We start from the raw sequence: 14,179 nt of genomic DNA, 5'->3' as shown, positions 1-14,179 counted from the left end.
GGTTTGTAATGAACCGGAATGAGTCTTCGAAGAATAAATACAGTACACAAAGAAGAATCAATTGCTTCCACTTTACTGTACCAAAAAGTCCCGGCTCCTTCTCTGAGGCTAATGAACTTAACATGGTCTGTTTGATACAAGGCTGTGGGACGAGCATTGGGTCAGTGGTTGGTCAACCGTCCAGCTTCAACTAATTGAACGGAATGAAGCCAGTGGAGGAGGGAATAAAGCTGCCCATGTCTGTGGTAGTCTGGCAGTGAGACACCACAGCAAGATTGTCCAGAAAAGGTCAGGTCCTATCCCTGACAAGACAAGATTCCCAGACTATACTGAAAGCTTGCCTCTTTTCTGTCCTGCCATCATGTTGCACTCGCCAATACAACTTCAAAGCAACTTCAGAACGGGAGTCATAGCCCCAAAAAATATTCCCATCAGCATACAAACATGATAACAGATAATGGCAGTTTTCTGTAATTAAAAGTGTCTGGAAACAATCGTGTGTTCACAGTCAGAGCGTGGATGCAGCATCATTAAGCGTTGGGTCATGAGGAAGCTGCCAGTTGGCTGCCTCCCCTCTTGTTGCAGCGCTTCCCACTGTCAGACGGTGGTGGCTAACCTCCGCTCCAGAATCTGTCGGTCAACACATACTGTGTGGTCTATAGGGACGAGCTCATTAGCTCCACTACAGGACCCTGAACAAGCTCCCACTTGTATTTCCCCAGCAATCCACCACAAAGCTGAGTGCCGAAGAGACAATTTAGACAGAATCGGTACTTTTCACATTTGCGGGGCTAATTTTGGGTTTAACACATTCATAACACATTCATTTTTAGAATGAGTGGCCCAGTTGGAAATCAAATGCTTAACCCTATCATTGCTTTACTCTATACACTTAGTTGTCTGCCACACATTTGTTAAATGAGATGGGATAAGCCACACTTGGTGACAAAAACACATATTGACATTATTTTCAATTGTCTTTCATACGTTAAAGAAGTTCTCAATTACTTTTAAGTTCTGTCTTACTCTGGACTGAAACTGCTCCACCTTTTGAGTAAACCCTCCATCACGTCCCTGTTCCTCTCTGTGTCTTGCCAGCCTCTGAGCCCAACCTGAAGCTTCGTTCCCGGCTAAAGCAGAAGGTGACCGAGCGCCGCAGCAGCCCTCTGCTCCGAAGGAAAGATGGTCCCATCACTACTGCCAAGAAGCGTTCCCTTGACTTGGCTGGTGAGCACTCTTGTAGCTGGATTTCTTCTGTTGTTTCATGATAAATTGTGAAGAATCCTTCCCAGTCCTTTTGATAGACGAAACATTTTCAAGTCTTAAAAAGTCTTTCAGTCTTAAAACATTTTGTAGTAAATGAATGCACCTTGACTTACGTATTTACATGCACTGTAGCTACCTGTAACATGTACAGTATGACCTGTCTTCTTCTAGCTAATCACTTCCTAACAACATGCTGCTCGTTGATGTGTTTTTGGAGGAAGAAGATTTGTCAGGCTGTGGTTTGAGTCTTTAATGGGATTTATTGATTAAAAAATACAGACTATCACCAGCCTTAACCTTTAATCGATTAGTTGTTTTTTAGAGACAGATTATGACATCACAATCACTATATCTTACTACAATATCCCTGAAAGCATGTTTTAAGTGTATTTCAGTATGGGGGTAATACTCAGGTGTCCACTTATATATAAATTATGTAAAAATGTGCCCCAGCACATACAGTAATGTTATGCGACATCCCAAACTGGACACATCTGAGAGTAACTTTTTTTTCATGTAAAATGTGAATATTTCAATGGATATTCCGATTATAGCCTATTTAAGACTTAGCCTATAATGAACTATGTGTGGAGCTAATTCTCTGCTTTGGTCTTTATCACTGTTAAATCACTGTTCTTTATTATAAACATTTCATTCCTTTGAACACATTTGGCAGAGCAGCATTGTATTTTTTTTACCAAGTTGGATTACTTTCGTGAACTTCTACTATTTAGCCAACTTTTAGTTCTCAATTATTTTATTTTTTTTAAGTGCTCTTGTCGCCCCCCCCCCATGTGTCATGAAAAAATTACGCCCCGGGCGGTTGCCCGCTTCACCCGTGCCAAAAAAGCATTACGGTGTTTGATGGCTTATTGTTTTATATAAATAAAGTTAAATACTATCATCATTCATTTTAGTAACGTTATTGGATATATAAAAGAAATCTAATCCATACTATAATATGAACACACCCCAGGACTATGACAAAATCCTATTTGAAACATTTAATTTCTGTGTTGTGTGTGTTCTAGAGTCTGCATGCAACAGTGCACCAGGCTCAGGACCCAGCTCTCCCAACAACAGCTCTAGTAACATCCCAAGTGAGAACGGGGTCACTATCTCCAGCAGCCCAGGAGAGGTAACCTACATGACTGCTTGTGTGTCTTTTGGTGTTGATGTACATGGGGCAGACAGGTGACCAGAGGACTCCAGGAGGAGATTGGCAATGTCTGTCTCTTTTGGGGGTGGCAGTAGCTCAGTCAGTAAGGACTTGGCTCGGGAACCGCAGGGTCGCCGGTTAAAGTCCCCGTTCGGAGTGTACATAGTGTGGACTGGTAGCTGGAGAGGTGCCAGTTCACCTCCTGGGCACCGCAAAGGTGAACCGAACCCCCAACTACTCAAAGCCCCCTCACTCTCTCATCTCTCCATTAGTGCACGTATAGATCCTGGACATGTGTGTGTATTTGTAATGTGTTTAATAACAGAGTGAAACAATGTAATTTCCCCTGCAGGTCTTAATCTTAATGGAGGGCTCAAGCTCTATGAGTGTGCATGTTTGTGTGTGTGAAATAGAGGCAAAGTAATGTATTGTATGTATGTACTTTGTGTCTATACACATGGTTGTGTGTGTGTGTTCAGGTCTCCCTGCTTCAGAGGTGGGCTGCAAGGGAAGGTTCAGTTAGCCAGCTCTCTCTCTACACCTCCCCTTCTCTGCCCAACATCACCCTTGGACTGCCAGCTACAGGCCCTGCTAGCTCTGTGAGTACAGTCTTTGCACAGTATATGTGTGAGATATGATACTTATTATACTATGCTTATTTCACCAAAGAATATTTGGTTTGCAAAACGGCTCTCGTCAATTATTTTTGGCAAGAAGGTGCCGTACATGTCTGATTCTATTTCTTCATCTCAATTCCATTCTGTCTCATTTGACCCCTCTTTGTCTCTGTCCATCTGCCTCTCTCTGTGTCTGCCTGCCTGCCTTTTTTCCTTCTCCCTCCTTGTGTCCCAATCTCTCTCTCTCTCTCTCTCTCGTTGTAGCTGGTGTCAGGACACCAAGATGGTGAGAGTCGTCTGTCATTGCCTGCGTTGCAGCAAGGCATTCCTCTGACCCCTCCATTCCTGCCCACGGCCCACCTGCCCTCCTACTTGGCATCTTCAGCTCTGGACAGGGAGGGGGCCGGAGGGGGAACGGCTGGTCACAACCCCCTTCTCCAACACATGAGCCACAATCCAATGGGTCAGTAATCACTGCAACATTTACTTTCTTTACTTTTTAGAAATCAGCAGCTAGTGTCTTATTTTTTATTATTATTATTATTATTATTATTATTATTACTACTACTACAGTATATGACTAACTGTATCATTTTGGCTTACTGTTTTATGACTGTATAACTTTTTAAATCAGTGATTTGCACCAAATGGGCAATTTCTTTCTGCAAGTTTTTTTTCATTTTTGTGTGTAAATATTGTAAATACATATTTACTACTAGTTGTTTTTAAGCTAAGTCACCTGTGCCTTGTCTCTGTCTCCTCTTAAAGTAGAATTGTTTCTTTTTTTAATGACCTGGGACTCATTTTTGTGATCATTGCAATGATTGATGATTACAATGCAATATGACTAATGGTCAAACTACAGAAATAAGACCCAGCTTATTAAAAAATGCTAATAATATTTTTCTGTTACCACTCTGTGTTTACCACAGTTGGTCTGGCTGGCCTCCCACTACCATCACCCTCTGTCTCTAAACTTGCGCGTGGCCACCGCCCCCTTGGAAGAACCCAGTCTGCCCCGCTGCCTCAGCAGCAATGTGGACAGGCCCAAGCCCTGCAGCAGCTGGTGGTGCAGCAGCAACACCAGCAGTTCCTGGTGAAACACAAACAACAGTTCCAACAGCAGCAGCACATCATCAACAAGGTAGCTGTGTGTGTGTGTGTGTGTGTGTGTGTGTGTGTGTGTGTGTGTGTGTGTGTGTGTGTGTGTGTGTGTGTGTGTGTGTGTGTGTGTGTGTGTGTGTGTGTGTGTGTGTGTGTGTGTGTGTGTGTGTGTGTGTGTGTGTGTGTGTGTGTGCACCATACATTCATGTGTGCATGTGTCAAGAATGGTATCTTAGGCAACATTTGAACAGCTGTGGTAGAGCAGCCAGCTTGATGTGTGTGTGTGTGTGTGTGTGTGTGTGTGTGTGTGTGTGTGTGTGTGCATGCATCTACACAACATTGATTTGGTTAATGTCTCTGAATCCTGATTTTGCTCCAAGAGCAGGATGAACCAGCCTGCAATCAGCAAGTCTTCTAGCAAGTCTTTCTTGTCTGTGTTCGTGTATCCCTTACTTCTCCCTGTCACCCTGGCAACTGTGGTCTAGCGGAAGCTGCCTCCATATACGGCCGCACAGGAAGTGTGGCTCAGTGCATCATCGTGTGTGTGTGTGTGTGTGTGTGTGTGTGTGTGTGTGTGTGTGTGTGTGTGTGTGTGTGTGTGTGTGTGTGTGTGTGTGTGTGTGTGTGTGTGTGTGTGTGTGTGTGTGTGTGTGTGTGTGAGAGCACAAGGTGACGAGGGGATTTGCAGCACTATAAGGTCATTGTGGAGAGGGAGATGGTTGTTTGTGTGTGAATCTATACTGTGTGTGTGTGTGTGTGTGTGTGTGTGTGTGTGTGTGCGCGCGGAAATTCCTATAGGATTAAGTCCCATTATCTTGTGTTGTTGTTGACTCCCTCTTCTTCAAGACACCGGGCTGTTATGACTCATGCTAATTAAGTCCATCTTAGGTGTAATTAATTAAAAGGAGAATTGTGACTAATGAGTTTGCATTGCTTATTAAAAAATAGAAACTGTATTTGAACGATTACTTTTATACACCATATAATGACAACAACGTTATACAATTTTTACAGTTTTCTAAAACACCCCATCTGTCAGTTAGAATGCACTGAAGACAGATTCAGAAAGATGTGAGAAATAATAAACAGGTACCTCTTAATTATTGTGGGCTTGTTCTGGCCCCATGCTTTAAATTCATTGTGCATATGTGGAACAGGATTTCTTCCCTAATTTAGTGTACCAAATCACAAACCATTCAATGTAGACTCCATGTTAATTCAGACATTTACGGCAGGGATTCCGGTTGGTTAATAACCAGTTGATACATCAGTGCACAGTACAAATCTACAGTAACTAATGCGGACATCTCCAAACACGTAATATTCGCTTAAGAAATATATGTGGCTGGCTGCCTTTCAGTGTGTCCATACTTTTGTGTTAAGTTAAATTTCCATTAAAAAAAAAGAAGAAGATTGCTGGCATTGTGGCTCAGTGGGTAGCCCATTTGCCTCTCAGGAAGAAGGTGATAGGTTTGGACCTGCCGGCCAGCTGAGGCCTCTCTGTGTAGAGTTTGCGTGTTCCCCCTGTTTTAGCATGGTTTCCTCCCAGATTGCCTTTAAGTGTGAATACTGTATGTTTGTCTATACAGTGTCAGTCCTGTGATAGACTGGCAACCTGTCTGAAGTGTACCATCTTACCTAATCCTTTTTCTACAATTAAACTGTATTTAGGCAAAAAGCATTTACCTTAATGCAGAGGTTGGAATAATTACCTTTTATCACACTCTTCACTCTTTAATTTAAAGTCACCAGACAGCTTTTCACAAGTTGCAAGCGTTCAGTTAACTGCATTGACAAGCTGTGGAGAGACAGAGAGGATGGTGGTTCTTCAGTTAACTGGGGCCATCGGCTTTCGGCATAGCTTGAAAAGGTCAATTAGCTCAAATGATCTGCCCTATTTCAGACTGCTGTGACCTGTCATGAAGCTCATACTCCAAATATCACCTGGAAAAGTGTTAGCCAGAGCTGATGCAACAGATTCTCTCTGAGTTTGGCAGTGTAACCTGTTCCATTCTAGGGGTTTTCCAGCATTAATCCAAACATTTGTATTCCTTAATAAAAAGCATTAATCTGTGATTAGGCAAGAATAATAATGTTGCTATTTATGGGTGCACTTACGGTAAAATCGGCAAGAGAATCTGGCAGTGACAGCTACAGATACCTAAATGCAACCACCTTAAATACTTTTCCATTTTTTCCCCAAATTCAGCTCTCCGATATATGGCTGCTCCGGCTAAAATATTCTGTTAGAATTTTTTTGGGGGCTTTTCCACCTTTCATTGATAGGACAGCTAGGTGAGAGAGTGGGAAGACATGCAGGAAATCGTCACAGGTCGGACTCGAACCCTGGACCTCTGCGTCGAGGCACAAGCCTCTCAGTATATATGCGCCTGCTCTAACCACTGAACCAACCCAGCCACTTGTTAGAAATTTATAAATGCATTGTGTTTTCTTTCTTTCTTTTTGATTGTACAGTTCCACAGCCATTGGAGTTGTATACCCAGTAGTCCCATTCTTACACAATTTCATGTAAATAAATAACATGCCCCCAGCTAGTCATTGACTTTGTTTCATCTCTTTACTGCCTCTCAGACAACATAGCACAATGGAAAAATGTAGAAGTACCCCCGAGAAATACTATTGATTGCTGCATTTTAAAGTCAGTTTCTGAAAAACAATACACTTTCCATTTAACAACAGGAAGTGCAGTGCTATTATAGAGATAATGACCATCATGGCTGCCATTACATTTGATACTTACCATATGTATGAGTTCAGTATCACAAACTGTCTTTACAAATGCCCCGCTGGTATGGTACCTATGTTTAGTTTCATTGATCGACCCTGTTCACCATTGGACATCCTCCACTTTGTAAAACATGAATCATCCTTCCTGGTTCACATTTTTTAGTCAAGTCAGCAATGAAAAGGGGCCCTTCCTGCTCACTTAAATTTAAGCTTTAACAGTCATGTTGGCAGCAAGGAAAAGAATGAAAGAATCTTGAAATAGTTCCAAACTGAGCCTGCTGCTTACCTTTAATTACCTGAGGCAGCTAAGGCAATACTGGGGTATACTCACGGTCATGATATTGTTGTGAAAGTGTGTGAGAAAAACAGACAGTGACAAGAGTCAACTAGTGTGAAGTGTCACTGAAAAAATGTACCGATAACAGAACCAAACAAGTGTCTCTATCCTTTATTGCCACTTGATCAACACACACTCATTTCTCCAACAGTGTGTGGATGCATAGATGGATGTGGTTGTGCTATCTCTGTCACTCTCTTCTAACTGATTCAACAGGCTTATGTAGAGCCTGCCTTACGGTTCCTATCTCAGCAGCTATTTCCTCTCTTTAAGTTTTAGCAGGGTTGGAGATAGAGAAAGAAAGCAAAACAAGAGAGAAAGGAAGAGCAAGAATCAGTGTTTTGAGTTTTTTTTGGAGAAGAGGGACTGGGATGAGGCAAGAGCCTGTTCTCTGACGTCAATGGACTGTTCCCTAGGCAATATGCCAGCCGTGTGTGTGTGTGTGTGTGTGTGTGTGTGTGTGTGTGTGTGTGTGTGTGTGTGTGTGTGTGTGTGTGTGTGTGTGTGTGTGTGTCTCTGTGTGTGTGTTTGTTCCATGCACAAACAGTGGGTCCATTCCAATCATGACCTACACATCAAGGTTGAGGTCTTGGACGACAGGGACGGGGGATAGCTGCCACAACAAGATTCCTACAATCGCCCCTCTACAATTCTTCCCTGCTCTCTCTTTCCCTCATGTCCTTTGCTCAGTTTTCTACTCTTGTGCAGGCCCAGGCATAGTTAACTATGTGTACATGCGCTTCAAATATTTGTCATGGAGATCTTTAAATAAATAAATAACCTATTCAGAGTACATGTCCGGTTTATCTCTGTGTGTACAGAACCTACTAGGGTCTGGCTAATGTTAGCTTTTGTCTGGTTCAACTTAAGGTCTTTTACATTGTTGTTATGTACTCAAAGCGGCCAGTCAGCTATTGTTGGAATGAAAAACATCTTCAGCGGACCATCGCTTGTTAAGGCGGTGCAGGTTGTATGGCGTCATACAGTATATTGCTGTCCCTAGTGGTGGAATGTAAATGTAAATAAGTACATTTACTCAAGTACTGTACTTAAGTACAAATTTTAGGTACTTGTACTTGAGTATTTCCATTTCATGGTACTTAATACTTCCACTGCACTACATTTTAGAAGCCAATATTGTACTTTTTACTTCACTATATTTATTTGATAACTTTGGTTACTTTGCAGATTAAGTTATAAATGCAAAGTACAACTTCACTAACTATTGTTATAGGTTAAGCTACCCGGAAGTACATAAAGTAGTCAAAATTAGCTCCACCTTTACCTGCTGCAACGTTAAAGTGATGAAGACATTATTGCATCAATAATTATAATCCAATAATATAATTCCGTTCCGCATTAGTGCTTTTACTTTACTTGTTACTTGCATACTTTAACTTAAGATTTTCAATGCAGGACTTCAGTGCTACTTTTACCTAAGTAAAAGGTCTGAGCACTTCCACCACTGGATGTCCCTGACTTTCTCTCAGTATTGAATACACATCATTTCTCATGATGATTTCTCCTCTAAAATATTGTATTGGATTTATAACAGGGCCTGTTGTATTCGACTGTATCCGTTTTAGCCGGACTTACCAAATAATTTGACGACTGTGTGCATGCAAGAGTGTTCCATGATTTTGTTTATTTTAAAATTCCTAAGCTTTACTTCTTAAATTAAATTAAAACCAAATTTTCTGTAATTTTCCTTTGCAACCCTGTGCACGACTCAGTGGAAATCAGGCCCACAATCATAGCAATACTTTGTAAAACCTCTCACCTGAACTTGTCTGTTTGTCTTCTAGATCATGTCCAAGCCCAGTGATCAGGTCTCCGCAGCCAGCTCCAGCACCTCAGGGCCGGGCAGGCAGCACCAGAGTCACCCAGAGGAGACGGAAGAGGAACTCAGGGAGCACCAGGGGCTCCCCCTCTCGCCCTCGTCCTCGTCCTCTCCATCCACACAAGAGACCGGGCCTCTGCGAGGGCTGGTCATCAAGCAGGAGCCCCCAGACCCACAAGAGCAGGAGGAGAGAGATGTTGAGCAGGAGTTCCTGTTCCGACAGGTGAGGAGGCGGGGTTGGGGAGGAGGTGAAGGGCGGGTGCAGGTGGGAGTGGGAAAGAAGGCGACGCACGCAGGAGGGGAAAGCAGGAAGAGGAAAAATGCTACACAGACGATAGGTTGAGAAGAAAAGGAGGAGGACCGTGAGATAAAAAATTTGAGACTGACTGGGCGTGAAAGTAGAGTCTTAAAATGCAGAAAACCACAAGTCCAATCTGCTTTTCCAGATCTTCCAGAGTAAAAATTAAAATAAGGGAGATTAAACTGATCTGCTTGCAAATTTCATTCTTGCATGCATCCAATACCATCTCAGTAACATTATCTCATCATGTGTATGCTTTCAGGTTCAAAGTGACTATAACTACTAGATATTATGGAGGAATCTTTTTCACTGGTTGAGTAAATGTTGGGAAAATGGATGAGAGCTACAGTATCTGACAGCAGTGACAGATGGAGCTAGTAGGGACTGACTGAAACATTGCACTCTACATTCAATCTGCCTTTCTTCCTGACTGTCTGTCCAGCCCACTCTCTGGAATATTTTAAGTTTTTAGTCACGTAGAACGTACTTACACACACCACTCTTGTTCCACTAATGCACAGTAGTGTGTTTTTTTTATGAATGGCTTACGGCTTGTGTACCTCCTCCACGCTACTCCCTAGCACGACTCCACAATAATGTTATCATGCTTTCAACATTCATTCTGTTCTCCCACACACAGAAACCCTCACAGAGTCTGCAGTTTTGCATTCCTAGTCCATGGAAATATATTCTCTATCTCCGTATTACACACACACACACACACACACAAACACACTCACACACACACAAACGCACGCACACACGCACACCCATACACAGTCAGGACACCATGTCCTCATCCGTCTAGCCCATCCCTGCTGTCCACTCAGCCAAATTCAATCAGGCACTCCTTTCACTGTCACCATGGCGCCCAATGTGAACAGACACGCCCAACAGGATTGCTTGGTGAGACTCTTTTGAGTGAAAATGTCAGATATTGAACTCAGGTACATGAATACTTTGGTAAAGTTCCCAAGCACTTACATGACACACATTTGGTAGCTCATTATTTCTGTGTATTATAAGATCATTGTTGGATCTAGGCTGCTCCCTTTTATAATTGTGTGGGGTCAAGTTGATAATCAAGTGGTTTTAGATGAATAGTGTCCATTCTCCTTGTCAAAAGTAATGTTAAATTATAGTCTTTTCAACTGAATGCTCACATGAAAGGTATCCTAAGACCTCTAAGTTAATAATATCTGTCATTTAGATGTCGGACAGATTTCCTTTTGTTGCTACCATATTTTTGTGGTGTTGTCATGTGAACACTGTACACGACAGAAAACGCATTTCTCACTGTGTAACATAATTTCAACTCTAAAGAATGCAGCCTTTATTATGGATTACAGTAGCTTGGCATTTGCAAGTATCTAGTGCCATCTTCTGGCAAGAGAAAGATATTACAGTCCAGTGGTCATACAGTACCTTCACTCTCTGTGTGTGTGTGTGTGTGTGTGTGTGTGTGTGTGTGTGTGTGTGTGTGTGTGTGTGTGTGTGTGTGTCTGTGCGCGCGCCCGTCTATGTGAGCAGCAGGCTCTGATGTTAGAGCAGCAGCGGATCCACCAGCTGAGGAACTACCAAGCCTCCATGGAAGCAGCCGGGTTATCCATTAGCTTTGCTGGACACCGCCCCCTCTCCAGGGCTCAGTCATCTCCAGCCTCCGCCTCCTTCCCCATGGTAGTACAGGAGCCCCCTGCCAAGCCTCGATTTACTACAGGTCTGTTGAAAGATAATAATGATATGGGTCTTACACAGCTATATCATGAAGTAGAGTGGCAAACAACAATCTAGAAACACACTTTAATCCTGCTGATTGCAGGTTAGGGGAAAACCTTTTTCCTGGAACCACACAGCATGATGAGCAAACATACAGTACAGTGGTTGTGTACATGCACAAGGCTGTTGCTACTTATTCCGAGCCCCCTGACAATATATACCACAACAAGTGTAATTTACTGTACGGAATCATCTCATCTGACAGTTTGTTTATGAAGAAGCAGGTTCAAAAGAGTATCCAATCATAAGGCTTACAGTGTGATTATAGAAATCGTGTTGCAACAACTGTTCCTGATCTTGTTGTCAGGGATATACAATTAATCAGAATCTGTCTGTGTGATGGTGTGTGTGTGTTTTCCAGGTCTAGTGTATGACTCGTTGATGCAGAAGCACCAGTGTATGTGTGGCAACACCACCAGTCATCCAGAGCACGCTGGCCGCATTCAGAGTATCTGGTCCCGACTACAGGAAACAGGCCTCAGGGCGCATTGCGAGGTAAGGCCACACTTACACTTGACCACAGAGGTGTGGCCCAATAGAGGCAACACTATGAGACACAGAGTTAAATAGATACAATATTTATAAAACAAAAGACTTGAATTGTCCTTTCCTGAAGCTACAGCGAGTGTGGTTGTCTTCCTTCTTCATCCAACATTACAAATACCATATTAAGACCTCTTTACACGGCATGAAGAACCATGTTATCAACATGTCCATGGTGTTTTTTTCCTCTTCTCGTATGTGTACACCTGTTGTGTACTGTTGTTTATTTCTCTTTGTTAAACCAATTCTCCAAAATAAAATACTTTTGAATAAGATTCAAAGGTTAATAGTGTAATTAATCTGCCTGTTAAACTTTGAATTGCAGGTTGTTATTTTGACCAGAAGGAGGCAGTATGTAGACATTTTCTCTTGGCACTTGACTTTAAAAATAAAAGTGTGCATTCTGGGGTTATGGCTTCAAAATGAACCAGTTTCATCTCCTAAATTGTCACTTACAAATACAGACACCATTGAGCCTGCATTACTTCTTCTCATTGTCGTCTTCTTTAGTGACAGTGGTACTTTGGTCAGTGAGCGCAGAGTTTAAAATAAATGCATAATTTGTCTTTCTTTGTCTGTTTCTTTTGCCATCTTCTCCTCTGTCCTCCTCTGTGACCAGTGTATCCGCGGTAGGAAGGCCTCACTGGAGGAGTTGCAGACGGTCCACTCTGAAGCCCATGTCCTGCTGTACGGAACCAACCCACTGCGGCAGAAATTAGACTGTAAGACAAACAATAACACATCGATACATGCACACACATTCACAAACAAACTCAAATTTGAGCTGATGTAGCTGCTACAGTATATATTTGTAGACAATCTGACTGCCAGCCATGCTGTTGTCTACCAGTTTAATCTTAACTAGTCTGCTAAAATGTGGAAGCTTTAACGCTAAAAATGAATGCGTGTTGAGATAAATACTATTACTTAATTGTTTCACAGTACTTTACAAACCGCTTACAACCCCAAATGGGCCAACGATTCAGTGCACAGGTGCCGTTCAAAGCAGAAAACGAACAATACATATTACTTTACACGCATACATGCAACATTAAGTGTTAGGTTTGTCAATTTGAGCAGACTAAATCTCAGACTAAGTCTTTCTTTTGGATGCCATGAATCTGCAGCGTCTGTGAAAAGAATCTGCTTTAATGCTTAAACTGTGTCATAACAAAAGGTCCAATCTAATAAAGTCCTGGAGGTGTTAGGATAAGGTGAGGAACTGCTGAAGCTTGTTAACTGGAAGCCGCACAGGCTGCTTTGTCACTTATGTGGCCTTTGTGGCTTAAAGTGTAGGTGTAGCCAAGGGTGGGTGTTGGTGTGTGTGTGTGTGTGTGTGTGTGGAAAGCTAAGGGGCAAACCCCAGTGGTCATCTTAGCTTTCATTCCAGTGGAGACATAAATTCCCCTTATTATTACTGTTTACACAGGAGAATTACCAGATAATCCTGTGTAAGGTTCAGCATACACTTGGGTTTGCAAGTAGAAAGTCCAAATGCAAGCTGTTATAAACCAAGAAAGCTTGCAAATAGTTAAACTATTCATATACACTGTATTAAATAACATCTGGTTAGTGGTTGTTTCTTGTTGTCAGACACTGTTGAGCACATGTATTTTTAACACATTAACGGGTGGAGACTTGGATCCAAACTTGGTAATGTGAGTGCTACGCTCAGCACATTGAGCTTCAGAGGTCTGCTGTTGTACTTCACATTAGTCCACTCGTCAACACTGGATTGAGATTAGTTTAATGTTTTGAAAATTCAGACAGTTACATTTTATATTGAAACATTTCTCGAGTCAGTTAGATTACATTCGGATTTACGGTTCTGTGTTAAATCTACGCCGTAGGTACACGTAGATTCGGGCCCTATGGCGTACCCGAAGCAAATTTCCAAAAATGTAACTATTCATCCGTGGCGACACAGACCGCAACAACCTTGATTGGTTCGCTCGGCCGTGGCTTGCCAGTGTCACATTTCACTAGGGGTGGGGGGGGAAATCAATACAGCATAGTATCGCGATATTTCCGTGACAATACTGTATCGATACACATATGCCAAGTATCGATCTATTGTTATATATGTGTTGGTCAGTTTGTCTGCTTGACAATCTGATTTTGCAGCAACAAAATTGAAGTGAGATGAACAAACAGAGAAATGTATGTTTTTAGATAAAACAGATGTTGACAAAGTTTCCTTTTGGGGACATCATTTGAAATTGGGAAAAATTTGAAGTTGGAAAAAAGGTAATAAATTGCAATAAATAGCAGAATATTGCAATATGTTTAAAATCACAATAATATTGTATCGTGACATAAGTATCGTGATGATATCGTATCGTGAGGCCTACATTTCACCCGACTCATTTCCTGGTTCTCCTTCTCCATAAACAACATGAAATCAAGGAGAGGGTTGACTTTTCCTGCTACAGATTTCCCACCGTGGTCAGAAAGCACAGGGGAGACACTTTGTTTTTTGTTTCTCCTT

At 42.1% G+C, this 14,179-nt stretch overlaps 1 protein-coding gene across 4 annotated transcripts in view; it reads left to right on the top strand.

The window, feature by feature from the left end:
* Positions 1 to 14,179, top strand: part of hdac4 (histone deacetylase 4) — a 140,469-nt gene that overhangs the window by 91,653 nt on the left and 34,637 nt on the right. For 3 of the 4 annotated variants that reach the window (XR_003693720.1, XM_028591192.1, XM_028591194.1), the window contains 9 exons: positions 1,099 to 1,227; positions 2,298 to 2,404; positions 2,905 to 3,024; positions 3,307 to 3,505; positions 3,975 to 4,186; positions 9,037 to 9,294; positions 10,903 to 11,089; positions 11,510 to 11,643; positions 12,311 to 12,413. Coding sequence is in view for 3 of the 4 variants with exons in the window: in XM_028591192.1 (XP_028446993.1) it covers positions 1,099 to 1,227; positions 2,298 to 2,404; positions 2,905 to 3,024; positions 3,307 to 3,505; positions 3,975 to 4,186; positions 9,037 to 9,294; positions 10,903 to 11,089; positions 11,510 to 11,643; positions 12,311 to 12,413 (1,449 nt within the window). In the remaining variant the exon portion in view is untranslated. The remainder of the gene's footprint in view (positions 1 to 1,098; positions 1,228 to 2,297; positions 2,405 to 2,904; positions 3,025 to 3,306; positions 3,506 to 3,974; positions 4,187 to 9,036; positions 9,295 to 10,902; positions 11,090 to 11,509; positions 11,644 to 12,310; positions 12,414 to 14,179) is intronic. The other variant, XM_028591193.1, reaches the window with a different exon arrangement.

This window comes from Perca flavescens, chromosome 11 (genome assembly GCF_004354835.1).
Source record: "Perca flavescens isolate YP-PL-M2 chromosome 11, PFLA_1.0, whole genome shotgun sequence".
NCBI lineage: Eukaryota > Metazoa > Chordata > Actinopteri > Perciformes > Percidae > Perca > Perca flavescens.
Note: the sequence above shows the minus strand (reverse complement) of the source record. Positions and strands in the feature narration are given on the sequence as shown.